Here is a 25,714-nt window from a genome sequence, read left to right as displayed (position 1 = left end):
TAAAAAGTAGAGGATGATTTACATAAGCAAGGGATATTTCCGTCGAGAAGGTATAAGAGGATGGGCAATTTTGTAATTTAAGAAAGCTTCATATTGTGAACGAAATGACAGTGTCACCCCTGCTTCATACAGAATCCCCAGCCTTAGGTTACCGGATGAACTCGTGGGATTTGCAGCGGAGAAGATCCTTTGCCTCCCAAAAAACACTTTAATTTCAAGCGGGAGCGCACGGCACACCCACGCTTTCAGGGTATTCCCCCTCTAATATTTTCCTTTTTTATTTTACTTGCTTTGTTCTTTTTCCAATCATTTCTTGATAGATTTTCTGAAACGCCAGTCGAATTTCTCTGTTCTGTTTGGTTGCGGAAAAAGTGAAAGAAAAGAAAAGGAAAATGAGAGAAAACTTGAAATGGTGCATCACACTGCCAATTTTATGGCAATCGCTTGTCGGAGACGAAGCTCTCCTGTCTTGTCCTATGGAATCCCGAGGACCGCTAGGGTTCTCCGAGGGATTTGTGGTTTGTTATGTGGTTGCGCTTGGTTGCCGAGAAAATATTGGAAACTGTGATTGCATTTTTCCATTGCTTACAGGTAGTTGTTTATTTTATTGATGTATTATGTGATAGAGATGAAAATTATCGGTTACTTCTGGTTGAGCTGAAACTGGAAGAAAACTAGAAATCCTAGCTTACAGCCAATTTTATAGCAATAGCTCGCTTTTAGGAGTCGAAGCGCTCCTACTTCCCCTCCCCCCCCCCTCTTGAAATCAATTGGACAATTAGGGTTCTCCCTGGAATTTGTGTTTTCTTCTGTGTCTTTGGTTGCTGAGAAAATGTTGGAAACAGTGATATCATTTTGGCTTAGTTGAATGAAGATTATTTTCTTCCTTTTGTTGATGCTTTTTGTGAAACAGCATTCAAAATTCTCCGTTCTGTTTGGTTGTGATGAAAGAAAATTCAAAATCATACAAGCTATGGCAATTGCTTATTAGAGCCGTAGCTTTCATGTCTTTTTCTATGGTGATTTTCTGGTTATTTCATAAGATGATAAAAATGCAGTGTGGTATAAATGTTAAGATTTTAATAAATAAAAAAAAAGACATGTCTTTTTCTTGAAAAAGGAATGTCAGAAATCACAAGAGCTCTAATGATTTTGTTGTGAGATCCTCCTTTTTCTCGTTCATTTTCACATCAACCGACCAAACAGAGGGTAAGTGTAGGGAATTAATCAATTATAGGAGCAGCAACAGATTGCATGTTTTAAAGAACTACCACTGTTATAAGAATTTTTATTCATTTTGATTTTTTTTCTAATATGCACCTGCCTAAGATTTTGTGCTAGACATCAATGCTGCTTTTTCCTAAATGCTGTTTTTTTTTTTTTTTGACTCTTTGCTGAAGGTGGATGGATGGAACTGATATTGGAACAAGCAGTACTCTGGCTGAAGATGATATGGAGGTAAAACCTCTTAGTTCACAAGTCTTGGAATTTGACATAGTAATTCCCTCTGTTGATAATGCACAACCTAATATTTCTTTAGAAGAAGAAGCTGGCATGGATATGGTACCAAAAATTGGAATGGAGTTTGAATCTGATGATCAAGCATATGAATTTTACAGTAATTATGCTAGATTGACAGGGTTTACTGTTAGGAATAATCATTTAGACAAGAGTGAGATGAATGGTGAAGTGCTAGCAAGAAGGTTTCCTTGCTCTAAAGAAAGTTTTGTACAGAATGACAAATATGGTGCTAATGCGAGGAAACGTAGGAAGGAAAGGAAAACCGGTTGCTTGGCACAAATGGTCGTTTCTCGCCAATCCAATGGTAAATATGCTGTCATCCATTTTGAAGCTAAACACAATCATGAAGTTAGGGCCCCAGATGAAGCCTGCAGTGTACCACCAGAAGGGAGATTAACTGATGCTCAAGCTGCTGGTGTTGACTCAGAGGATAGTTTTAGGAGACACTCAGAATCAGCCTTTGACTATAACAACCATTTGCATTCTAGGAGGAGAAGAGAAATGAAGGAAGGAGAGGAAATAATTTTGTTGGATTGTCTACAGAAGCGGCAATTGGAAGATCCGTCATTCTTTTATGAAGTGCAACATGATATTGATGATTATATAACCAACATATTTTGGGCTGATAAACAGATGATTGTGGACTATGGCCAGTTTGGTGATGTGGTTTGCTTCGATACAACTTTCAGAACTAACAAAGATTGCCAACCATTAGTGCCATTTGTTGGTGTGAATCATCACAAGCAAGTAGTTATATTTGGTGCTGCACTTTTATATGATGATACTATTGGATCTTTTGAGGTACTATTTCAAACATTTATGACAGCAATGTCTGGACAGAAGCCAAAGACAATTCTCACAGATCAACATGCAGCAATTAGTGAAGCGATCAATTTGGTGATGCCAGAAACAAATCATCGTATATGTATCTGGAATATATACCACAATGCTCTTTTACATCTAAGCCATGCGTTTGATGGCCCAGGCTCTTTTTCCAGAGATTTTAGCAGCTGCATTTATGATCATGAAGATAAAGAGGACTTCATTCAGGCGTGGAAGGTAATGTTGGATACACACAATCTTCGGAAAAATAAGTGGTTGAAGGGGATATTTGATGAAAGAGAGAAATGGGCTATTGCCTATGGAAGGCATACTTTTTACGCAGATCTAAAAAACTCAGAGTTAATTAACAGTTTTAATAGAAACTTGATGGATCACTTAAACCCTGACCTAGATATATTGCAAACTTTTGAGCATTTCGAAAGGATGGTGTCTGATCTACGTTGCAAAGAATTAGAAGCTAGTTATGACATATTTGAACAGTTGCCATCATTGTTGGGGAATGTGATATTGTTAAAGCATGCGAGGGATGTTTATACACCAGAAGTCTTTGAAGTGTTTCAACGAGAATATGAGAAGTGTCTGAATCTGGTTGTTAATGAGTGTGGTTCAAGTGGATCTTTATTTGAGTACAAGGTAAACATATATGAACATTCTCGAGAGCATAAAGTTACATTTAATCCATCAAATGATACAGTAGTCTGCAGTTGTATGAAGTTTGAATTTGATGGAGTTTTGTGCAGCCATGCTTTAAAAGTGCTTGACCAAAGGAACATTAAGGTAGTTCCAACACAATACATGTTAAATAGGTGGACAAAAGATGCAAGGGTTGGAAGTGTAAGAGATGGTCATGGGTCTATCATAGAAGAAGACCCTATGTTGGCTGCAGCAGACAATTTTAAAATCTTGTGCCATAAGGCAGTTAAAATGGCAGCTGTGGCTGCTGAATCTGGAGAAGCATATCAACATGTTAACATAAGATTCGATGAGATAATGCAAGGCTTGGAGAAGATTTCAAAGATAAAGGCCCTTATGGATATTCAGGTATTGAGATAGTTTCTCATGTTGATCCAATCAAAAAAAAAAAAAAAAAAAAAGTTTTTCATGTTGGCAATCTATAGAATTTGAGATGATTGACCAATGATTATCTATTATGATTTCATACTCATTTGGTGTTAATTTCTGGTCCAAATTGCTTCTGTTTGTAGGATTTTCATCGTCTTGCTATTTGAAATGCTAGTAGTTTCCAGTATATATAACAGAAACAATAGATGTCAATATACTTGGTAGAAAAGTTGATCTCTTTTCCATTGCATATTTCACTTTCTTAACTTTATTTTTTATTCATGTATTGGATAAAATGAAAGTGAAGTTAGTATAAACCCCCAATTTCTAGAAATATTAAATATGATAGGTACTTTTTCCACAAATGCATGTATGTACATATGTATGTGTGTGTCTATATATATAAAATTTATTTACGTTTGTTTATATAATTTTTCAAATAAAAGACTAAAGGAGATTTTAATTAAATTTATATGTGAATGGTCTATAGTTCCTTTTAATGTGGAAAATTGTACATTGATGAAATTCATTTATAGTCTAAACTCTGGATAGATTGGTTGAGTTGTGTTGTTTTAGTGAGAAGTTTGGTTCTCTTGTTTTTTGGTGCCTATTGTATACCCCTCTATACATAGGGTGCACCCCCTTTTTTGCTTGGCGCCTTCAATCGGATTTTATTTGCCTATTATTATTATATTCTCTCTCTCTCTCTCTCTCTCTCTCTCTTTCTTTGATAGGTAAATATGAGAGCATATTTTACCATTGCAGGATGTTTCATGCCTTGCAATTGAAAAGCTACGTGTTCTAGAAAACAAAATGCTTACAACATGCAAATCAGCAGTTGCATCAACAAGTGGCCTGAAAGTACAACTCGTCATGTTCACCAATAGCCACATTTGGGTCCACTATTCTTTTTCCACACCTAATATTGATAAATATAAACTTTAGCAAATATGCTGCTCTTTTTATCCTCAATTTCATTAGTGAAAATTAAGGGTAACAACTTCTATAAAGGAAAAAGTGCCATTTTTTGCTGCTCCAATTGTTTCCAACCTTACAACTATTTGAGATCCCACCCAAACCTCAACTTGGTCCTTGATGTGATTGCTTTGCTTTGAAGTGACTGTTCTCCATGATGCCATTGGTTTCCTTTGAAGTGCCTTAACAGTCACCTTCATGAATTTAGATTGCATATGGGTTGATTATTATTGTCCATTGGAATTTTTTTTTTCTATACTGGAGAATGGAGATAAAAAATTTGATTTATCAAAAGATGATCCACGAGTGAAACATAAACCAATGCCATTCTTGATATTAAATTACTAGATCTAGGTCCAACATGCATAGCATGATAGGGCCATAGACATTTATCCTTGTAGGCTTTACCCTCTGAACTTGAAACTCTTCAGTCTCTCAATGTTAAGATTTTCACCTTCAAAAGAGAGAGAAAATCTAAATCCAATGATTTATAGCAAAAAGAATAAATGACCAAATGTAAAGTTTGCTGTATAGGAACCATATGTGATTTTCCATGTTAAAGTAACTACACAATCTTTTTAGATGTCAATAAGCTTTTCAGGCTTTAGTGGTCATTATTATGACTTCTTGCAGAAAAATCCACTTTCTGAACTTCAACAGGAGAAAATATTAATGTGGCTAACAATTAATGCAGCAGTATACGAAATAAAGCCTCTAAAGGCAAAGTAGTGCAGCATATAGAAAATATCACCTCTTGTTTTCTGCACGTAATCGGTGCTTCCAGCCTTTCCACAACAAGAAGACTGCAACATTTTAATTCCCCTCTTCATGTGTATTCTTCTTTTAATGAATCAACTTGCAACATCCCCTTCACCTTTCTGGGTTGGTTTGCTTGTTATCGCAGTTGGATATGTTGTATATGTTAACATAAGGATGAGGATGGGAGCTGAGAAATATTTCCTGGCATGGTTTATGTGATAATCTAGTAAACTGAAATTCTAATATTGCATAATTCAAATCAAATATCTTGTAAACAATTAGTATGAGATTTCATTTTATTTTTAGATATTTACAAGATAGTATATTTTAAAATTTGACAAAATTAATTCTTGTGATTAGATTACCATTGCTTTCACATTCATTTTGGCAACTTATGTGTTAACACTACATTTCTTGTATGTGAAGTGTAGCACTCTAATCTCACCATATGAGCACCGATTAGGAGTCAGGGCCCATTGCTTGAAGAAGAACAATTATTCTAAAACTCATCTGGATTTAATAATTTTAGCTGTGCAATTTTGCTTTTGTATATTAATAATTCAGAAACCTTTAAGATTATATTGATACAGTAAGAAAATCAACTGATTGATTTTTGTATGATTGACTATTAATTGAAATAGTGGAGAAATGATATGTCATATGGACCAAGGGGCTTGGTGGGTTGTGGAGGACTTCTGCTGGCTCTACCCCCTAGTAGGGTAGGCAAAGGTACTCATATTTCTGCTACATGTTATCCAAAGGATTGGGTGTGAAACTTGAACATTTATCGAAGGCTTTCTTTTTGCTGCAAAACTTCCTAATTCTTTTTTTATCTCAGTTTATTTTTTTGTACCAACATGAAACTCAGTTAAAATGGCCTGAACCTTGCACTTAGAGGCAAGAACCAGAGGCATGTTATAATACTGGGCCACAGGCACTCATTCAACATCTTCATCCCCCTTATATTTTCTAATGCATTAGACTGAAGTATACCCACCAAAAACAATACATCACCTCAAAATGTCTCTGAAACTGGATTTTATTTGGCATATATTTTGAAATTGTATTTTATTTAGTCATATAAATTTTCATACTCAAATTGGGTAACTTAAACAGGTAGCAGAGAACTCTGGTCGATTTGATGGAGATGGAGATGTGTATTTTAGAGATGAACCTGCTTTCCCTGGAGGTTCTTCGATGAGTACAAGTGATTTTATATCCACTGGCTTCACAACTTCCCCAGATTACTTGATGCTTCAACATGGCGCTATGGCCCCAAGGGCCCAAGGGTAAATCACTCAGCTTTTCCCTAAACAATTTTTAGAATTGAGCACAAAAATATAGTGACCATTCTTATCCAAGAGACCAATACCAACTTGTGATGAGCAACAAGGGGAATAGGAAAGTTGAAATCATAGCTTCTTTCTTCTCATTGGCTGAACAATTTCAAACACATATATGTTTTTATAGCCAAGATACAAAAAAGGAGGGGGGGAACTTCCTGAAAGGAAGGAGAGAAAATAGTGAAGAAACAAGGAGATTTCCTCCAAAGAACCCTAAAATCCTAGCACAAATTTAAACCAGTCAACAACTACTAACAAGAAATGAGAAGAGAAACACATGAAGCAGCGGCGGCACAGTCCCCAGCAAAATCTTCTAAATTCAGTCCCACCAAGCCTTATTTTAAGTGAACTCAACTTTATGTTTATCCTAAATCCCAATTGTTCTTTTAGTAGCTTCCTACTTGGTTTCTCATGACATTACTTATTTTTGCTTGATTTTCAGACCCTCTGCAATGCTTGTGGGCTTCGGTATAAGAAGGAACACATAAAGCTATGGGAAACTCCTATCCATTGTTCAAACCCCAAGGGTTCAACAAAGAGAAGAAAATCCTCCACAACAAATGAGTTCTAAGTTGTGTCTGGATATCGGTTGCTTCATCTTTTTGTGTCTCTGCTTATCCCTTCTATTACTATTTACATCATACATGATGACTTCGATAAAAAGTCTGATATTTATTGTTAGTCCATGAGATCACACATAGGAAACTCTCTCTTTCAGCGACCCTTGTCAAATCACTTCAAAGTTGTTTTTATGAAAAATCTTTTGGCTGCTCTTTTCATTGTTTGGATGCTATTTTCCTTTTAATTTATTCCCTCTTCCTTGGAGGCTTATGTTACAAGTTTGATGCCAGCGGTTTTTGATGGCATTTCTTTTCCTCTAGTTAGTTTTGCGTGTTAGGGGACCCAATGCTCAGCAGATCACCAAAATAAAATTTTCTTTTCCCCAGGGAACCAGTGTGGGTAGCAAGACCCAAACATTTTATCACAGGTATTTTTCCGATCTAATAACCAGAGCATTTCCTTCATATTGGTTTTTGACTGTATTTGAAAGACAATGAACTGATTGGTTGGCTTTCATTCGATATAAATACTAATTTCTGCAGGGAAGGGGGAAGGGTTGTGACTGATGATTCTGTGATACGTGCAACCGGGGAATGTGTGAAATGCAGGAAGCTAGGGTCCTAGAAAGTGTTATGAGATAAGAGCAAGCATCCATAATCGTGAGTAACATGCAGAGAACTCCAAGTTTGTTTTCTCTTTCATGTCTTGAGCTTTGTCTGCACAGCTTTGAAACTTCTTGTCGGCATTTCATCTGTCCCTTTCTGCTGCCTTCCCACGAGTCTATTCATTTACGAGGAAAAAGAAAAGGGAAAAAAAAAAACAAAAAGAAAAAAGTATGGGACTAGGAAGTAGGAAGCAGCTTAGGAATTAGAAGTGTAAATTATCAAATAGTAGTAATATTATAATAGTAAATTGCACATACCGACCACCATCGGTTAAACTACTTACTGGCACATTTGCAGAAATTCCTTGGCCCCCTACGTAATATTCTGAGATGTTGAGGACTTGAAGTACGCTCCAACCAAAAGCTGGTTACCAAGCTAGAAATCACAATGTTTCTTGCTGTAGTTATAATTATTGATGTTGATTCCTCTTGTTGCCTTTCTATACCCTTTTTTTTTTATCGGTTTTTACCGTATCTGACAAGCTGGATTTACCACAGTTTCCCATATTTGGATACTACCATGTTTTCTGGGCCAGTTGCTCATTTCATCTCTAAACGAGTTACGGGCCCCAAAGTGACATTAGTGCTGGATCATAGTAACCCACAGCTGGCTTGCAAAAAGCATCTTAAAAGAGCTAACCCAGAGCAAGAACATCTTGGTTGGTTGCTTAATAGTTAATACTAAATGCATATAAGCCTCAAAAATAAATGCTCAAATTCCTATCTAGTCTTTTAGGGCAAATAGTTTCTCAACATCACCATACATTGAAAGCAAATACACACACACACAACAGGAGGAATAATTAATAGCATCTACCGCCACTCTTAAGACAAAGCCCAAGGCTACTAAAGCTAATGTAGTTGTTCGTAAAGCAAAATTAGAAGCCCAGAGCTCTATGATATGATAATTGCTACTTCAACAAAGTTAAATTCCAGCTGCCATAATGATAAAAAAAGAAAAAAGGCGAACTGATTTCCCACTCATGTCCCCTCCCCACCCCACTACTACTATGGTACAGCAGTGCGCCATTTATATTGCAGATTTGCGCAACTCACCAGCCCCATGAGCAAAGTGACACCTTTCTCCAAAGGTGCATGACCCTTTTGTAAAATTGTCGCACAACTTAGTCTTGTAGTTGCTGGCCGGAGGGGCTTGGCCACCACCTGGCATTGCAGTTGTTCTTGCATGCCCTGGCATTGCACTGATGTTCACAATTAGTTCTCTTACCATTGCACTCGCTTCTTTTATCTGTTCAAAAGTCCCCTCCAGTTCAATATTCCTCAGATTTGGATCTGAATCATGCTCCCGTATGGAAAGTTTGGCCCCTGTTTGGCGACATATCTGCTTCGAGTTCACACCGCCCTTCCCAATGATGGCTCCAGCCAACGATGCATCTACGCTAATTTTGGCAGTGGCTGAGGCACCAAAGCTAGCAGCAGGGCCTGTTGGTGACGGTTCAATTCGACCAGCTAAGCGGCCTGGGATGGATCCCATGGCTCGAGGATCATCATGATATGGAGCAAGTGGCTTGCCAAGCTCCCATTCACCATGGGCAAAATGACATTTGTCACCAAATTTGCAGCCTTCTGCAGTGTTGAATTTGTTGCACATTTTACTCTTAACAGCAGGCATGGAGGAGCCGTTTGGAACAGGAGGTGGTGGCCCTGCCATGTTTCTCGAGGCTGGAGGAAGAATCGGTGCCTGATTGGTCATCTGAGCCACGGCATTGTAGCCACCAGGGACATAGTGGAGGAAGTGGCAGCTCTCCCCAAAAGGACAGCCAGAGGTGCTGCATTACAAAAAATAATGCACCCAATCAGACTAAGACCAAATGTGGCAATCCCATGCACCAAGAGATACCAATACCCCAGTTAACAACTCAACCAAAAGAAACAAAAATAGATCTTACAGCATCATCATCAGAAAGAATAAAGGATTGTTAAAAAAAAATGATATAGACCTAGATGGTGTTTGTTTTTTTACTTAATTCTAAATAGAACTTTAATGCTTAATAGTGTTAAGTATTAGGTTGTTTGTTTTTGTAGTATTTTATTTCTATTAAGTAATAAAAAATAAAGAAAAACCAATATCTTATTATTTCTATTTAGAAAAAACCAAATATTTTGGCTTTTTCTATTCAGCAAAAAGTTTATAACAAGTCATGACAAAGTAGAAAAACAAACAATCTAAATTTTGAAAACAAATTGCTTTTAGCAAAAAGCCAAAAAAACAAACACCCCCTCCTAGTCTATTTCTATTCATCTTTTTAGGCCTCTACTACTATTGTTTTCAAGGGCATTTCCTCTCAACATTATTCAACTTTATTGGATTGTAATATGTACATCAAAAGGATTAAGATAGCAATGTCAACACGTTTTGATGGATTTCTCATCCTTCTCTGGTTAACTTTCATTCATCAATCATATTTTGATAACTTTCATTCATCAAATTACAAAGTAGTAAATCAACTGTCTCAATTTCATGGTGCGAGTGAGCAGGAACATCCTGTCATGGAGTTTAACTTAGCTCCATTTCATTTCATTCAGTCAAAAAATAAATGAAAAGAAAAAGGAACTCAGCATAAACTCTAGGACCTCTTTCAAGACTTTAAGAAAAATGCAAGGATGCCTTATACTTAATGCTTGTTAACGTAAATGAAATGTGGCAAACAGGAACACAAAGTAAATTATGTCTTATCAGCATTTTAATTTGATTTTTGTGTATGATAAAATAAGATTCAAAGAGAGTGAAAATCAAATTATCCGCAGAACTTCTCTTCTGAAGAATAATTATTACAATAAGGAAGCTACTACATGAATTGGTTAGGATAGACTGATGGTCAGGAGGGTCCTTCCTCCATTATAAGATGGGTACTTCTAATAATTCAGGGCCATGGTGGATCATCCACCATATTAGGGAAGTTATGCATTTCTCAATACATCACAAATTGAAAATAGGTAGGTAGAGGTCCACCAATATTGATGCTCACTTCCTTGCAAACAAGGAGCAATTATATTTGAAGAACAAAAAGGCATTTCTGATGGAAGTTTAAACCACTGTCCAACAATTGGCCAGGAGGTTTGACCTTGTATCTTTGGTTGTGTAATGCTTTGAAAAGGACACACTGTTCAACCTTGTTTTCTCCATTTCTCCTAACAAAATTCTTCATTTTATTACTTGAGAAAAAACTGTAAATAGTACATCTATTTTTTTTTTTCCCTCAAGAATTACACTAATACAAGAACTCCAGTAAGCATTACATAGCAAGTACCTACTCAATCTCAAACCAAAATTAACTTAGATTACCGTAGATACGGTATTTGAAAAAACTGTAAATAGTACATCTATTTTTTTCCTTCAAGAATTACACTAATGCTAGAACAAAAATCACATTAAGAACTCCAGTAAGCATCACATAGCAAGTACCTACTCAATCTCAAACCAAATTTAACTTAGATTATCGTAGATAAAGTATTTGAAATTGCTTAGAAGATTTTGAAACAAAGAATCTGTATATGTATCAAACAAAATGATAGAAACCCATTTATTTGAAGATTCCATGGAGAAGATGGTGACATTTGTGGTGGTGATGGGGTCGGGAGGTGGGAAGTGGGGGGCCCTAAGTTTCTTAGGCCTTGCCTTTCTTCTGTTGCTATGGCCCAACCTCCCTTGTTGGGGGGTTGTTCTTTGGGCCGGTCATCTTTGATCCGAGGGTTACCCTCCTAGACTTGGGCTATGGTTTTCTTGTTGAGGACCCGTGTGCTAGTGGACCCAAAAGTGTACTTAAGAAGCCATGCTTCTTGCTAGTGAAGGTAATAAGGTCATCCAGAAGCTTCTCCCAGATCCTTGCATCTTAACAATAGCACAAAGCCTTGAGGTAAGATCACCATCTGCAGACGCCCTTTTGTTTGAAGCAGATGGTTTTTGAAGGTAAGGTCATCCAAAAGCTTCTCCCAGATCCTTACATCTTAACAATAGCATAAAGCCTTGAGGTAAGATCGCCATCTGCAGATGCCCAGCAGATGGTTTTAAGGGTAAGGATTTTTCTTCTGCTTTCATGTTGGGGGGTAGAACTTCCCCTTCGCCTTGTTCTTCTTCTTCTATGTTCAAAGATGGGTTGCATTGTTGGCGATGGCTAATCGCGTTGCTCCATTGAGGGAGCAAAATGAGGGGTTTCAATAAAAAGTAGGGGCAATGGTTGTGGGCTTTTGCGTCTATTTTCCAATGGAGGTTTGGTTTTGGACTTCCCTGAGATGTTGTCTCCTTTAGTGAGTGCCTGGGTTTGCCAATGGAAGGCTTTGAGAAAGCTGGAAGTCATAAAGGGTGTCATAGAGTGGTAGGCTCGAGTATTCAGAGGAGGCCTTCCTCTGCTTCTTGCTTTGAAAGAGAGCTTTGAAAGTTGGAATGCTTCATTAACTACAATCATTCAAGTGAAAATGAGAGGAGCAGGAAGTGCAGGTGGGATCTGGTTTCTGAGTGTCCTGACCACTGATAAGTGTGTCAGGTAGTGGCTTGGGGGAGTGAGATTTTGGTGAAACAGGTTGTTGTTGCTCTTTTTCTAGGTGGTTTGTTGGCCCTCATCAGATAGCAAAATGTGGACTGGGTTAAGTCGTTTGGGAGCCCTCTCTATTTCTATGATCCATAGGGTTGTCTTTGTTTTGGATTGTGCATTGTTTGTTTGTTTGTTTGTTTTTTTCCTTTCTCCTGCATTTTGACACTCCTTGTATACTCCATGTATACCTGGTGCACCTTTTCCTTCCGCTTTTAATATATTTGCTTATTTACCTAATAAAAGGAAATGGCAACGCTAACAATGGCAATGGTAGCAATGGTCATTAGTGGGATAACACATGGTGACAATCATGTTAATGGCACCAATAGATGCTCATTTAATCTTTGGAAAAATGGATCCTTCAAGCCCTTCTTGGAAAAAGATTTAATATTAATACATCAAAAATTTTCCTTGAAAAATTTTAATCTAGTTTCTAAAGCACTAACATAGCATGGTTCTTAAAATGGTTAATACTTGTTGAATCCAAAAAAGAAGACCCCTACTCATGCCATTCACATTGTATGCAAACTAGAAGCAAATATGTGAAGGATGTATTTCTCCATTTCCCACCACCTGTAACTAATTGATAATTCTTCATGCAAGTGGGAATTAGACTGACAGCCAGTGCCTTTTCCTTCTTTTTTTTTTTTTTAATAAAAATTACAATTTATATATTAATTAAAAGTGTCTGGCAAAGAGGGACAAGGCTGCTGACTTCTATTCTTATAAACCAAATTTTACTAGTTTCAGAGGCACCAAAGCTAAGTGGTTTAGGAGGGTTATTTTCCATTCAGGTTCAAAAGCCTTAAATCTAATTATTTAGATTTGGCTAGAAGAATCACCATCCATTGTTCAGCTCATTTAAGTCATGTCCTCTGAAGCTCAGAACTGTCATATCTTTTATCTGTTGGTCTTGCTTTCAAAGTCTATGCACCTCATCTTGAATGAGCTCCTTCCGACTCATTATTTGTAGGCATCCATTGCAGAAGTTCAAATCTAACCAATGCTCCCTAATCTTGCATGCAAATGGTATTGCATGCATTTATTTCTTATTCTATGTTTTGTCACTAATCTATTGTGGCATCCTTGTTTTGGCTCAACTCATTTTATTGACATGTTCTTAGCCTTCACATAACAGTCAACTTTTTGTTTCAAATTTACCCTTTAACTTGATGCATGTTCAATAACCGCAAACATTCTTGAAATATTTCTCCAATTTGACAATCCTGCTCCGATTTCTATGCAATCTCATATTCAATCCACCATTTATGTTTGATAATCAACCTTATGCAGCTTCCATATACTCTGTTTTACTCTCGCTTGCTACTGAAAGGAAAAAAGTAAAAAAAATATCGGTGCACAACGCATGCCAAGTGCCAAGCATGACAGGGAAACCCCAACAAATCCCAACCCCAAAAATAGGAACTAAACAATATGCACATACAGACTCACATTCCAATTCCAAACTAAGAAAATTGTCAAAGATGCCTTTGTGAAAGTAGGAAGGAAAAAGACTATTGCTGTGCTGACCAAAGTAACAAACATACCTATGCTAGCTTTTATCCTTACCACTTTGAATCTAACATCCTCTGTCATTAGAGCGAGACAATGATCCAACTTATTGAAGTAACAAAATTCATTAAAATGCAATTCTACAAAAGTTTTACCTCGTAGATGGAGATATGTTATTAGGTAGTTACCTATATTTTAGCTTAACAATATAAGGACAAGTCTAATACCTGCATCAATCTACTAGAAGGGAAAAAAAATTATCATTAGATTTTATCTTAGGTAGTGAATTAGTGGGAAGAAAATGAAGACGCTTATTTGAATCATAAGAAGGAGGAGCATAGAACAGTTAAAAGAAGAAATTGTCAGTGCCAAAATGCTCCATTGCACCAATTATAGCCTGGAAAAGGTTATCTTTCTGTATTTTTGTAAATAAATAGCACTATTCTGTTCAACAGCGGTTGTTATCTTCATTAGAGCCAAAGGGAGTATGAACCTGTATAACAACTATGAATGACAAGTTCATTACACAGCCTTTAATTATAAAATAAATTCTTATTATAAGTTATACATATTAGCAAAAAATAGATGCATTTCAAAATATTTATGTTAGATCGGTGAAGATCTGAACCTGAAAAACTTGGTGCATGGCTTCGATTTGCTTCCTATACCAGTTGATAAGGACTCCACTTCTGTTGCAAAACATTAATTACTTTTTCTCAGCTAAAATTTCTGTGAAATCTTAAATTAAATCCTCAAAAACTCAACAGTCACTAGAATTACTTAATATCAGTATTCAAAAATGAATATACGCTTTTATGTAATAGCATAGCTTAAAACCATATAACAAGAATATAATTTATATAAATATTTCTTAACTACTTCCCCTCTCTGTACCATCCACTGATATGGGTACCAACTATTTCTGACAAACAAGGAAGGCAGTGCAAAGACTGTTTTTTTTTTCCTCCCATTTGAAATTGTTTTGTTCACAGTGCAAAATATAGCTCCTAGCCTTCCAATGGCCTTAACAGAGGGGAAGTGCCCAGATCATACAACATACATAAGGACACACATATTGTCTTCAAAAAAATTCAAAACCCTATCCCTAAAAACATACACAATTCTTGTCACCAACAAAATAACCGAGTCCAAACAAAGCAGTATACAATGTACAAGAATTTTTTGAAAAGAGTGACAACCCTGGAACATGAAAAATTCGTGTCACCAACAAATGAACCTACTCCGAAGAAGGCAGTGTGTATAAAGAAGCGCCTTTTAGAAAACCAAAACCCTAAGCTCAACCTTAAAATACACACAAATCTCGTTACCAATAAATGAACCGAATCCAAACAAAATAGCATGAGCATTGATTCTTGAAAAAATAAACCCTACCCTAAAACAAGCACAATCTCGGCCAGCAGCATATCAAACCGGTACAAACAAAGCAATATATGTACATAATACCGTACATATACATATATCTATGAGCGATTCCTTTTATAAAATCAAAATCAAAATCCAAATCAAAACCCTAGCCATTATAAAAGAGTATTGAAGGTGAGAAATGGACAAACCTTGCTTGGATTTCTTGAATCCACCGTTAGCGTTGAGCGCACCTCCAGGCCTGCCTCGCTTACGAGTATCCATTGAAGAATAAGTCGACAGATCCAAATCCAAAACAAAGCAGAATCACCACAGAAGTTCTAGAAGGGGCAAAACTCGCAAACCCTACCTCTAGTCGAGGGTTTTGGGAGGGAGAGAGAGAGAGGTGATATTAATAAATAACGAATATATACGTGGTGGAGAGATTTATATAAGAAAAAAAAAAGGAAAAAAAAAAAAAGGTGTCACGTGCTTTCTGGGTTGTCATATGTGATGTAAAGCGAGATCTATTTATGTGTGAATTTCCTGGGTATTTTTGTAATTATAGTGAATACCTATGGGCGTGTAGGACATTCCGTTCATGGTCTATCATTTTAGTCACTTGTTATGTATATTTTTTGAAAAAAATAAAACGGAAAGACTCTTTTATAAAACTTTCTTATATGTTGCGTTTTGAAACTTTAAAAATATTTTAGTAAATTTTTTTTGTGAAAATTCATTCCGAAAATAAAATGATTGGAATAAATTTTAGAATTCGAAGTGATTTTAATAGAGTTAAAAATGTCGTTTAATACTTATAAATAATTTTTTATAATGATCGAATATTATATGAAACGTTGTTTAAATTTGGTCAAAACTCTCCAACTCTTTACCATTTCCTTATGGTACTAATTATTGTTCCATTAAATTTGCTTCGTTAATAAGATCGTGATTTGACTTTGATCTAGTATTGCGATTGAATCCTAAATAAGCAATTTAATTTTAACAATTGATACAATAACAAATAAAAATGATTTTTTTTTAATGAGATTCTATGAGCAGATGCCTAAACCAAATTATGTTATTGTTGTGGAAGTATGCACAAGATCAATTTTTAAATTTTGGATATAATCTATTTTTATTCAAAAAATTTGAAAAATAATTAAATATATAAAAAATAAGTAAAAAAATTATGGATCATGCATAAACCCACTATATCTCTATGAATGATAGATCAATAATTTTTTTATTTAAAATTTTAAATAAAATTTATTTTTTAAAACTAGCTTAAGAATTATTTTTAAAACGGATTTTTAAATGTTGCAAAATAATACAATTTTTTGCTAAGGATATTTTGATAACGTTGCCTTCTATTTTATTTAAAAAAAATATAAATATAAATTTTTGTATAAAAATAAATACTCTTATACAAAAGGTATATAATTACTCTATATCCTTAAAAAATACTTTTTAAAATTTTAAAATTTGAGCTATAGCCAAACACATTTTTCCCCTAACCCTAAATTTCAAAATTTCCCCACGTTTTCGAGGCTCCCAAACGGGCTCTACTAGGGTTGCCACCATGAGCAGGGGCATGATCGTCCTTTCGAGTGGGCGCCAAAACCAAACAGCTCACTACCTGTTCTCCTAACTGCGGAAATTCCAAAGCTGAAGCAGTTACGAGCTCATCAAAGGCACCCTCGATCTCATCGAAACCCTTCTATTTTTCTGATTCATATAAAACCCCATTTTCCCGTTTCACAATCTTTCTCTGTATCCCAAGCTTTAGCGCCGAAGAGAGGTGGGTTCCCTTATATTTCGCTTCATGTTTCTCAAAAAAAAGTTGGGCTGTCAAGCTCCATTTCTATTGTGATCGTGTTCTGAATATGGTTTAAAGTGGGCGCATTCATTGTGCTTAGAGAAATGGGATTGTTTTTGGAGTTCTGGACTTGTTATTTCCAGATTTATTCTCTGTTTGGTTTCCCAGAAAAATGCTCGGGAAAAGGGGGTAAAATTTTGAATCCGGTGATTCAGTTGATCTATGGCGCACCAGCTAAGCCAAGTCGTGAGAGTCCCATGACGCATACTTTTAATTTCTTTGTATTTTCCACATTTCCTTTGGAACCAGACTTGCTGTTTGTGATGGTGATCTTGATTTCTTATATTGTTTTTTTTAAAAGGTATAATTTCTTTGGTATTTACAGTGTCCATATCTCCTATATCATTTCCGACAGAAAGTCTTTTTTTCTTCTTCTTTTTTTTCGTAGAAAATTTATTTTCTATTAAAGATCAGCTATCTTTAGATTTAGGATATTATTTCCGAGTTGAATTAGTGTTGTTTGTTTGATTATTTGGATTTAGGGGTAATTTGACAGCAGTTTTGGGGTTTTCTGTATAAGTTTAAAAACTATTTGTTGTATTTAACCTTTAGATTCATCTCCATGGAAGATTCTATAGAGGGTAAAATGACTTTAGTGCATCTTTTAGTGTTTTGGCTTATCTTTGTTAGATTATTTTTTGGCGAGGTTGCATAACACCTCCACATACTGTTACTGGGTCTATGTGTTGATTATATTTATTTGTTGTTTATTGATTATCTTGTGACCTTCTTAATCTTGTTTATTTATCTATTCGTTTATAAAACTTATAAGATCCAGTTTTTGTTATTTGAATGAACCTGTGCGTGGAAAGGAAAAATGCTTCAAAATGGCTTCCTTTCTTAGGCATTTTCCTTTCATTCTTCCCATTTAAATTTGTTTTGTCATGGTTTCTTTTGCAGGTATATTTATTCTTGTTTCGTGATTAGGCTACTGAAAATGGCGGCAACTGCAAATCCCAGCATGCACATGGCAACTGCCAATCCATGCATTTCTTCTTCTCGCAAAATTATCAAGCCAAGCACAGCATCTTTTGTGACCAAGGTTAAAAGGGCAGCTTGGTCCAGGCTTACAAGCTCTTCGCACTTGTCATCCGCACGGCTGTTCTTTCAGAACTCCACTTCAACTCCTGCAAGATTTGAAAAGGTTGTTACAAAGGCAATGGCTGATGCAAGTGAGAACAAGCCTCTGCCGGGATTGCCAGTTGATTTGAGAGGTTGTACATCTTCTTGATTTTCTATTTGTTACTATTGTTGTAACAAGGTGTTTTCCTATTTGTTAGGTTTTAATTTTGAAACTTCCATAACTATGATATTTGCTGCTTGCATTATAAATATTGTTGGTATTTTTTTATTATTTTTTGGGTTTTGCATGCTTCTTGAGCCACTGTTCAAGTGAATTAGAACCGAACCATATAAATGTTCTAGAAGCCTTAAAATATGAAATGGAACTCAACTGTGAGACCAGTCTCTAGAGCCACTGTTCAAGCAAATTAGGACTGAACCATATAAATGTTCTAGAAGCCTTAAAATTTGAAATGGAACTAAAATGTGAGACCAGTCTCTAAAGCCACTGTTCAAGCGAATTAGAACTGAACCACATTTACCCATGAAGATTAAACTAGGTCACAAGAGCAAAAGTTGGAAAAAGAACCAAATTAATTGCTTCTACCACTTGTTTGATACTTGGTCACACAATATGAACCCATCTATTTTGACTAAACTAACATAGTGAGTAATACTGGCAGGTAAGAGGGCATTTATTGCGGGTGTAGCTGATGATAATGGATATGGTTGGGCAATAGCAAAATCGCTTGCTGCTGCAGGAGCTGAAATTCTTATTGGCACATGGGTGCCTGTATGTAAATTATTCTAACTTCTTTAATTGACTTGTGGATAGACTGATTCATGAGTTCTGGCAACAATGTTTTGTTCCTTGTAAAATATTTTATTTTTTAATGATAATAATAATTTTTTATTTTCATAGGCCCTCAACATTTTTGAAAGCAGTCTACGTCGTGGGAAATTTGACGAATCACGCAAGTAAGAACAGATTAGCATTTTCTGGTTGTACTGAAACTTTTATGTTCATCGAACTGTTTTTGCTAAATGGAATTTGATACTTTCAGGTTGCCAGATGGTTCTTTAATGGAGATCACCAAAGTTTATCCCTTGGATGCAGTTTTTGACAGTCTTGATGATGTCCCTGAAGATGTATTGGAATAGCTCCTCATATAGTCTTTTGAATAAACATTTTAATCATATTATATCCCAGTGAAATTGTTATATGTTGTTCTGAACCATCTGGTGCAGGTAAAAACAAACAAACGCTATGCAGGGTCCTCAAATTGGACTGTTCAGGTATCATTCTCTCTTTGCTGAATAAAACTGATTGTTCAATCCAAGTATGATGAGTTGTGAAATTTAAAAAGAGAGAGAGAATATTGAACTCTCAGTTATCTTGGATATGAGATGTGATTATGCTTTGGTACATTTGTTGATTCATGAATTTCTGTGCCTGTATAGGATATTTGAGATCTGTTGTGCACTTAGAACTGCATAGATTACTAGATGTGTTGCATACAAAAATATGAAAAAAGTTACTATCATATGGCTCAGCCCTTTCTGAACTCATAACAGGTATTCAGGCAAAAATAGTGAAAACAAATTATGTTTTGTTTTGTATCAAAGTCATTATGCTTATAATGCCTTGCAGGAAGTTGCTGAATCTGTTAAACAGGATTTTGGAAGCATCGACATCCTTGTGCACTCACTCGCCAATGGACCAGAGGTCTTTTCCAATTTGACATTCTTATGTTTTTGGTTTATGTTTTTCTTTCACCCTGGTCTCCGTATTTAGCCAACAAAAATTCCATACACAGGTCACCAAACCACTCCTGGAGACATCAAGAAAGGGATATCTTGCAGCTATTTCTGCATCAAGTTATTCCTTTGTTTCTTTGCTCAAGCATTTCCTCCCAATAATGAATCCAGGTATATTTCCTATTCCCTTTTTGTTTTGTCTTTTCAAGTTTTTCTTGCTTTCAATTTATCTTTATTCTTCCTCTTTTGTTTTTCCCCTCAAATCTTCACAATGTGCCATGAATCAATGTTATTGGCAGAATTTAAGCTTCGGTCTTGATTTTACAGGGGGTGCTTCAATTTCTCTAACATACATTGCCTCAGAACGGATCATTCCTGGGTATACCTCTGCTTTCCTGATTTGCTCAACTGGCTTATGATTCTTGCAACAAACTATTTTAGGGGAATCTTAACTTTTGAATTTCACATGCAGATATGGTGGGGGCATGAGTTCAGCAAAGGCTTCTCTGGAGAGTGATACACGGGTGAGTTTTTTTTTTTTTTTTTTTTTTGTATTTTTTTAGTCCCTTTTTGTTGGCCATATCCATTTAATTTCTTCTAATGCTCGTAATTGAATGTAAATTGTGCCCGGTACAGGTACTGGCTTTTGAAGCTGGGAGAAAACACAAAATCAGAGTCAATACCATATCTGCAGGTACTCTCCCAATATCATGGTTTCATGGTTGTGACCTGGTACTGGGTGGTCTGGAGCATGTGCTCCTAGTATAACTGATGTTATCCTATATTCAAACTATAAAATCAATTGCCAAATTAAGGTTCACTGGTATGGTGTAGCCAGTAGCTGTGAAAGATGGCTAGGATCTGTGAAGCAAAATGGAAAAAATTTTGAGTTGTTTCCTGTGTGGACATGTTGAGTGCCGAAAAACACTTCTCTGACACTTTCTGCTTATAAAAAACCAGGTCCATTAGGAAGTCGTGCTGCAAAAGCAATTGGATTTATTGACATGATGATCAACTACTCTTTGGCCAATGCGCCCTTACAGAAAGAACTACATGCAGGCAAGTTATTTTCCTCTACTTTCTGGCATTTGGTTGGGTTTCATTAAAAGTTATTTCAAACATATGCTTGAGAAAAGCAGCACCAAATGCAACATTCATTTTTGATAATTCTGGATACTAAGGCTGATAATAAATGGAACAGAGGAGGTGGGGAATGCTGCTGCTTTTTTGGTGTCACCATTGGCTTCTGCTATCACTGGTGCTGTTGTGTATGTGGACAATGGTCTGAATGCAATGGGGGTGGGAGTCGACAGCCCAATATTTGAAAACCTTGACATTCCAAAAGATCACTAGAGGTAGCGGTAACAAGTGTGCTAAGTGAACCATATTCAAAATTTTGATTCTGCAAAAATAATCTTTGTTATGTATTTTGTGAGAATAGATCAGTTGGCGTATCCATTATAATATGAGGATATCTGATGGGAAATTTATCCTTTGCTATCATATGATGCTCTATCTGCAAAATACTTCACCTCATGTTGTTTGTAATAGCTGTTGTGCGATGTTAGAGGCGAGGTTACTGTCCCTGAGCTTTGATTTATGTTTGAGTCCCCTTAGGGCCATCAGAGGTTTACCCGGTTGTTAACTTCAAGGCCCCATGGGATTAGTTGAGGTGCGCGTAATCTGATCCGGACATCCATGGTTATATAAAAAAAAAAAGCTTTGATTTATCTCCAAATTTCATCGAGATTGCAATTCACACGACCATAGCTAATTTGAATTCACTAAAATTTGTATGAATTTTCGTGGCCACCTCCACGTTGTGATTTTTTCTCCTTATAATTTGAAATATTTATAAAGATAATTTTTGTCAAAACTTTTTATTAGATGAAGAAAACTATTTTCATAAACAATATATGAAATATACTATATGATATTCTTTAATCACAAAGGGGTTATAAATGTCAGAATGTGAAATGCTCTCTAACAAAATTCAAACTTCTCAATTTCTTTATGGGGCCATGTGTGTAACAAATAAAGGAAAAACCGAAGGAAAGTTATGGAAAGGAAGAGGATCATAGAGTGAAACAAATCCGAGGGCATATACAAGAAATCAAAGAAATAAAAAACTTGTGGCTCAATTCCACACACCACTTGAAGCTACAAAGTTACATATACGTATAACTGTATAAAACATCCAAAGGAAGAATTGAATTTGGGGAAAACTAAAAACATATCCTACGTTGTCTGCAAGTCATAGACATAAGGGGAAAACTCTTGCATCTCACCTCAGCTTCCGCTTTCCCTTTCCCTTTCGGATGACAGCAGCTCTTGTTCCTGCATCATCACTTTCTGGTGAGTCTTCCACCACAGCCTGCTCCTGTAAAACCAGACCACGATTCCTAGACAACTTCCTAATTGGCGTTGTAGGTGCTGCTGCTGCTTCACATTCTTCAGCTACTGAGTCTGTTTGAGAGTTGTTAGGTAGGTTTACCGAATTCCTTTGCGGCATCAGCTCCTCTCCAGCTCCAACAGAAGTTGCCATCAACTGTAAATCAATATCAACTGAAAATCAATGAATTTTCTAAAACTATTTTATGTGAAGACAAGTGAAAAAAGCAGAGAGAAAATGAGTTTAGATTAAAGAGAGAAAGCAACCCAGAATCATGTTAGGCCTAAAACTTTAGAGTAAAATGATCATATGATAGTTAACATCATTGGTAAAGCATCACCAAACACAAAATATAAAAATCATTAGTAAGATGTAAGAACTTTAATCATCCAAAATCTTGTTGAAGTACCTTCCAATCCTTAAAGTCAAATCTGAAGACAAAGTGGTTGTAACAGACCTCCCCTGAGACAACGGCATTGGCAGCAGGAGCATTCCTTGGTGCTGAAATGCAAACACAATAACAACAATGAGGAAAGAAAAACGCACACATACACACATACAAGCACATGCAGAAGGCGAGGGAAACATAATGAACCTAAAATATAAATTTTTTGGTGAAGGATCTTACAAACTAGATGGCAGCCTCTCCCATCCACAGTTATTTCCGCCCGCCCATCTTTTACAAGAAATGACAGAGCAAATAAATTTTCCACTGTCTGGGCAAAGGAGTTTCTATTCAAAATGAGATTTTCGAGCCTGACCCTTCTATTCTTCCTCAAGATATCAAACATAATTGACATATTCTTATCAGTATCAGATTTCTCTTCCACGACAGTATCATCAAGCTGCACAATGTCACAACAAAATATATGTCAATCACAGAATTGCCTAAACAACAAGGTAGAAAATAAGAAGTCACCATTGTGTATGAATTTACAAATCAGTAGCCTCACAGTTGAAATGTTAAACTTCTCTTCTACTAGATACAGAATTTTAGCTAATACTTGACATGAAAATGCTGCTCTGACCTAAGGAGATGCACAATTTCCATTGTTCTAATGTGTGTAACAAAGTAAGCCAGAAAGTGGTCTCAGTTCCTGGTGGTTAACAAAAAAATAGAATAAACAAGACAGAAGATTTAGTCACCATGTTTTTCAATTCTCATATTTAACAGGAGCAACATCACATTGGTTTTATCCCAAGTCAGGGTAACAGAAACCCTATTTTGCATGACAAGTAATTTTCAAAGGTGGGTTCAAAGCTTCAGCTGACCATGCTTTTCCATCTTAACACGAACCAATATCACATTGGTTCCATGCCAACTAATGGTGGTGGGTCACCATAATAGAAACCCTGCTTTGCAATGTGCATAACAAGTCATTTTCAGTTCTTAGATTAGAAAAATTATTATATCAGTAATCCTTCTGATAAATCAAAAACTGCAATTTAGGAGAATCATTCTTACCTCTTCAGGCCGAGCACTTTCGGTTGGTCTCACACGCTTATTATGAACAACAGGCTTTCGTTGCTTCATTTCAGTATTCATAGGTCCAAGCCTGGAGACAAAGCATATCAGAACCGGATGAGAAACTTCAAAATTTAAATCTAAAACTATTAAAAACCAACAGACGACAATAACAAAGAAAAATCTTTATTACATAGTGCAACATCCAGAAGCCCTTTTGAAAATATGTGAGACTACAAGGCCTATGTCCTTCCAAACAATCGAGTTCCCAGCATCCTCAGCACTAGTGCTTACTCCGGGATTTTGCCCAAACTCCTGAAGAAGACAGGATACAAAATCCGAAGGGGTAATTCCTTCATTGCCATGAGCCTTCACAGAGGTTACTAAGGTGTTTGTGATGTCCAAAAGAGCCTCTGCATCTGCAACCTGTTCTCTTGGCTTCTGTACTGAAAATAAAATTGAAAAAAGGGAAAGGGAAAAAAAAAAGAATCAAAATATTAGTTTCCTTTTCCTTAACCGTTTTCCAGGTAACCAAACAGTGGGTAGCAGAAAGACCAAAAAAATAAAATTTAAGGGGGAAAAATCTAATTAGTTTGAATGAATACCTTGCTGATGCAAGCTTTCAACCTCATTGATGATCGACTTAAACTTATCAGAATCAACTTTGGTAATGTCCTCTCTCCCATCTGCGCACACATCAGAATCTTTATTAGCCATCCAAAGCTAAAGACCTAACCCAACAGAAAGCAAAAAAAAAAAAAACCAAGCAATTGAATTACCGCAAATTTGATTCTTCACGGCGAGGTACCGTGAGCGCAGGACTCTACGTTCAGTCACACCTTGGTGACCTGAATTATCCGCTCCGGCTTCGTTTGCATTCGCTCTGCTACTACTACCCACTTCACGTTTGACAGCCCTGACCATGGCGTTTTGGACCTCCTTGAACTTTTTTGGGTGGAAAAAAAAGAAAAAATCTAAAAATTTGCTTCCCTATCAATGAATTACAAAACCCTAGATTGATGCCGTGGGAGAAAACAAACCCGCAAACCCTAAACTTTAAAAGACAAAAAGAAAAAAATGCAGAATCCTAGAACAAACAATTCCAAGAAAACTGAATATTTGCGCACATACAACTAAATGGTTCGCGTTAGACAAATCCCACCACAGTGTTTTGAATTTTCTCGCACTTCGTCGGGAAAACTCTGGGAAAATAGGTTGTAGACACCTAGAGGAATGACTAATAACTAAGAGGCCCAAAATTCAAAACCCTAGATTACAAGATGAGATTTTGAATAAAAAGTTATCGGTTCCCCTCCCTAGTCCCTCCTCTGAGTCCTATAGATAGACTATTCCGCTGGAGGTTAAGGATCCGTTTGCCTGCTCAGAAAAATTTAAATTTTCAAACTCACGCACTACATCCTCAGAATATTAATGGTTTCAAATATATATATTTTTTAAGGTGAGCTTTATATATATAGAGAGTAAATATCACAGCCGTGCTTTGGAATGCTAAAATAGAAATTCCAATAGAAATAAGAATAGAGATGAATTAAAATATATGAACCAAAATAGTTTGGGTTTAATGAGATCCTATTAATAAATAATCCAAATGTAATAATTAATATAAATTTTATAAATTTTCTATTATTTTCCTTCATTACAACGTTCAAACATGTCTTCTTAGTGTGTTTTTGTTTATTTATTTATTACACATAAATTAATATACAACTATCATTTTATTTTTTAAGTAGAGGAAATCAAGGGCATGTTTGGTTTTAAGAAATAATTTTTTAGAATCGTTTTTAAAAATTGATTTTTGATTTTTATAAAAAAAAAGTTTGTTTGGAAACTTAAATGTTTTTAACATATTTTTAATATTTTAAAAATAATTTTTATTTCTAATGTTATATGAAAGCAAAAGAAAATAACTAATAAATGTTCTTTGAAAACACCTAATTTTCTATTTAGAAATCAGAAAAGAGAATAGTTTTTTGAAAAACAGA

The 25,714-nt window shown here is 35.9% G+C and overlaps 4 protein-coding genes across 10 annotated transcripts; 2 read left to right on the top strand and 2 right to left on the bottom strand.

Annotated features, from left to right (window-relative positions):
• Positions 1-117: 117 nt before the first annotated feature.
• Positions 118-9,521, top strand: LOC100243567 (protein FAR1-RELATED SEQUENCE 12). 6 transcript variants are annotated; one of them, XR_009466463.1, is made up of 6 exons: positions 118-250; positions 1,401-1,458; positions 1,541-3,405; positions 6,277-6,449; positions 6,946-7,491; positions 7,607-9,521. XR_009466463.1 is itself a non-coding variant. In XM_019221750.2 (4 exons), exons 2-4 carry the CDS (start codon positions 1,405-1,407, stop codon positions 6,989-6,991), a joined length of 2,220 nt encoding a protein of 739 aa, XP_019077295.1. In that variant the 5' UTR covers positions 118-250; positions 1,401-1,404; the 3' UTR covers positions 6,992-9,521. The 6 variants fall into 6 exon arrangements, 3 of the variants coding, with proteins under 3 accessions (XP_019077295.1, XP_010653898.1, XP_059595256.1); XR_009466462.1 differs by adding an exon at positions 338-591 and having other exon boundaries at positions 125-250; positions 1,401-3,405; XR_009466461.1 differs by having other exon boundaries at positions 1,401-3,405.
• LOC100245220 (zinc finger CCCH domain-containing protein 14) lies at positions 8,434-15,661 on the bottom strand. The gene is made up of 3 exons (XM_002279035.4): positions 15,368-15,661; positions 14,422-14,482; positions 8,434-9,518 (listed from the first exon to the last, which is right to left on the bottom strand). The coding sequence occupies exons 1-3, from the start codon at positions 15,438-15,440 to the stop codon at positions 8,759-8,761; spliced, it is 894 nt and encodes a 297-aa protein (XP_002279071.1). The 5' UTR covers positions 15,441-15,661; the 3' UTR covers positions 8,434-8,758.
• Positions 15,662-16,712: 1,051 nt separating this feature from the next.
• Positions 16,713-21,357, top strand: LOC100250344 (enoyl-[acyl-carrier-protein] reductase [NADH] 1, chloroplastic). 2 transcript variants are annotated; one of them, XM_002279022.5, is made up of 13 exons: positions 16,713-16,956; positions 17,935-18,248; positions 18,780-18,889; positions 19,019-19,074; positions 19,161-19,245; positions 19,345-19,392; positions 19,748-19,822; positions 19,914-20,025; positions 20,182-20,233; positions 20,327-20,378; positions 20,491-20,548; positions 20,815-20,913; positions 21,056-21,357. In XM_002279022.5, exons 2-13 carry the CDS (start codon positions 17,972-17,974, stop codon positions 21,205-21,207), a joined length of 1,176 nt encoding a protein of 391 aa, XP_002279058.1. In that variant the 5' UTR covers positions 16,713-16,956; positions 17,935-17,971; the 3' UTR covers positions 21,208-21,357. The 2 variants fall into 2 exon arrangements, with proteins under 2 accessions (XP_002279058.1, XP_019077386.2); XM_019221841.2 differs by lacking the exon at positions 16,713-16,956 and adding an exon at positions 17,024-17,335.
• A 554-nt stretch (positions 21,358-21,911) lies between these two features.
• On the bottom strand, positions 21,912-25,158 carry LOC100255522 (non-structural maintenance of chromosomes element 4 homolog A). The gene is made up of 7 exons (XM_002278990.4): positions 24,491-25,158; positions 24,317-24,397; positions 23,905-24,157; positions 23,712-23,802; positions 22,875-23,091; positions 22,656-22,747; positions 21,912-22,402 (listed from the first exon to the last, which is right to left on the bottom strand). Exons 1-7 carry the CDS (start codon positions 24,633-24,635, stop codon positions 22,139-22,141), a joined length of 1,143 nt encoding a protein of 380 aa, XP_002279026.1. The 5' UTR covers positions 24,636-25,158; the 3' UTR covers positions 21,912-22,138.
• Positions 25,159-25,714: the final 556 nt, after the last annotated feature.

Source organism: Vitis vinifera, chromosome 8 (genome assembly GCF_030704535.1).
Source record: "Vitis vinifera cultivar Pinot Noir 40024 chromosome 8, ASM3070453v1".
In the NCBI taxonomy this organism is placed as follows: Eukaryota; Viridiplantae; Streptophyta; class Magnoliopsida; order Vitales; family Vitaceae; genus Vitis; species Vitis vinifera.
The sequence above is the reverse complement of the archived record's forward strand: the minus strand, read 5'-3'. Positions and strand labels throughout refer to the sequence as shown.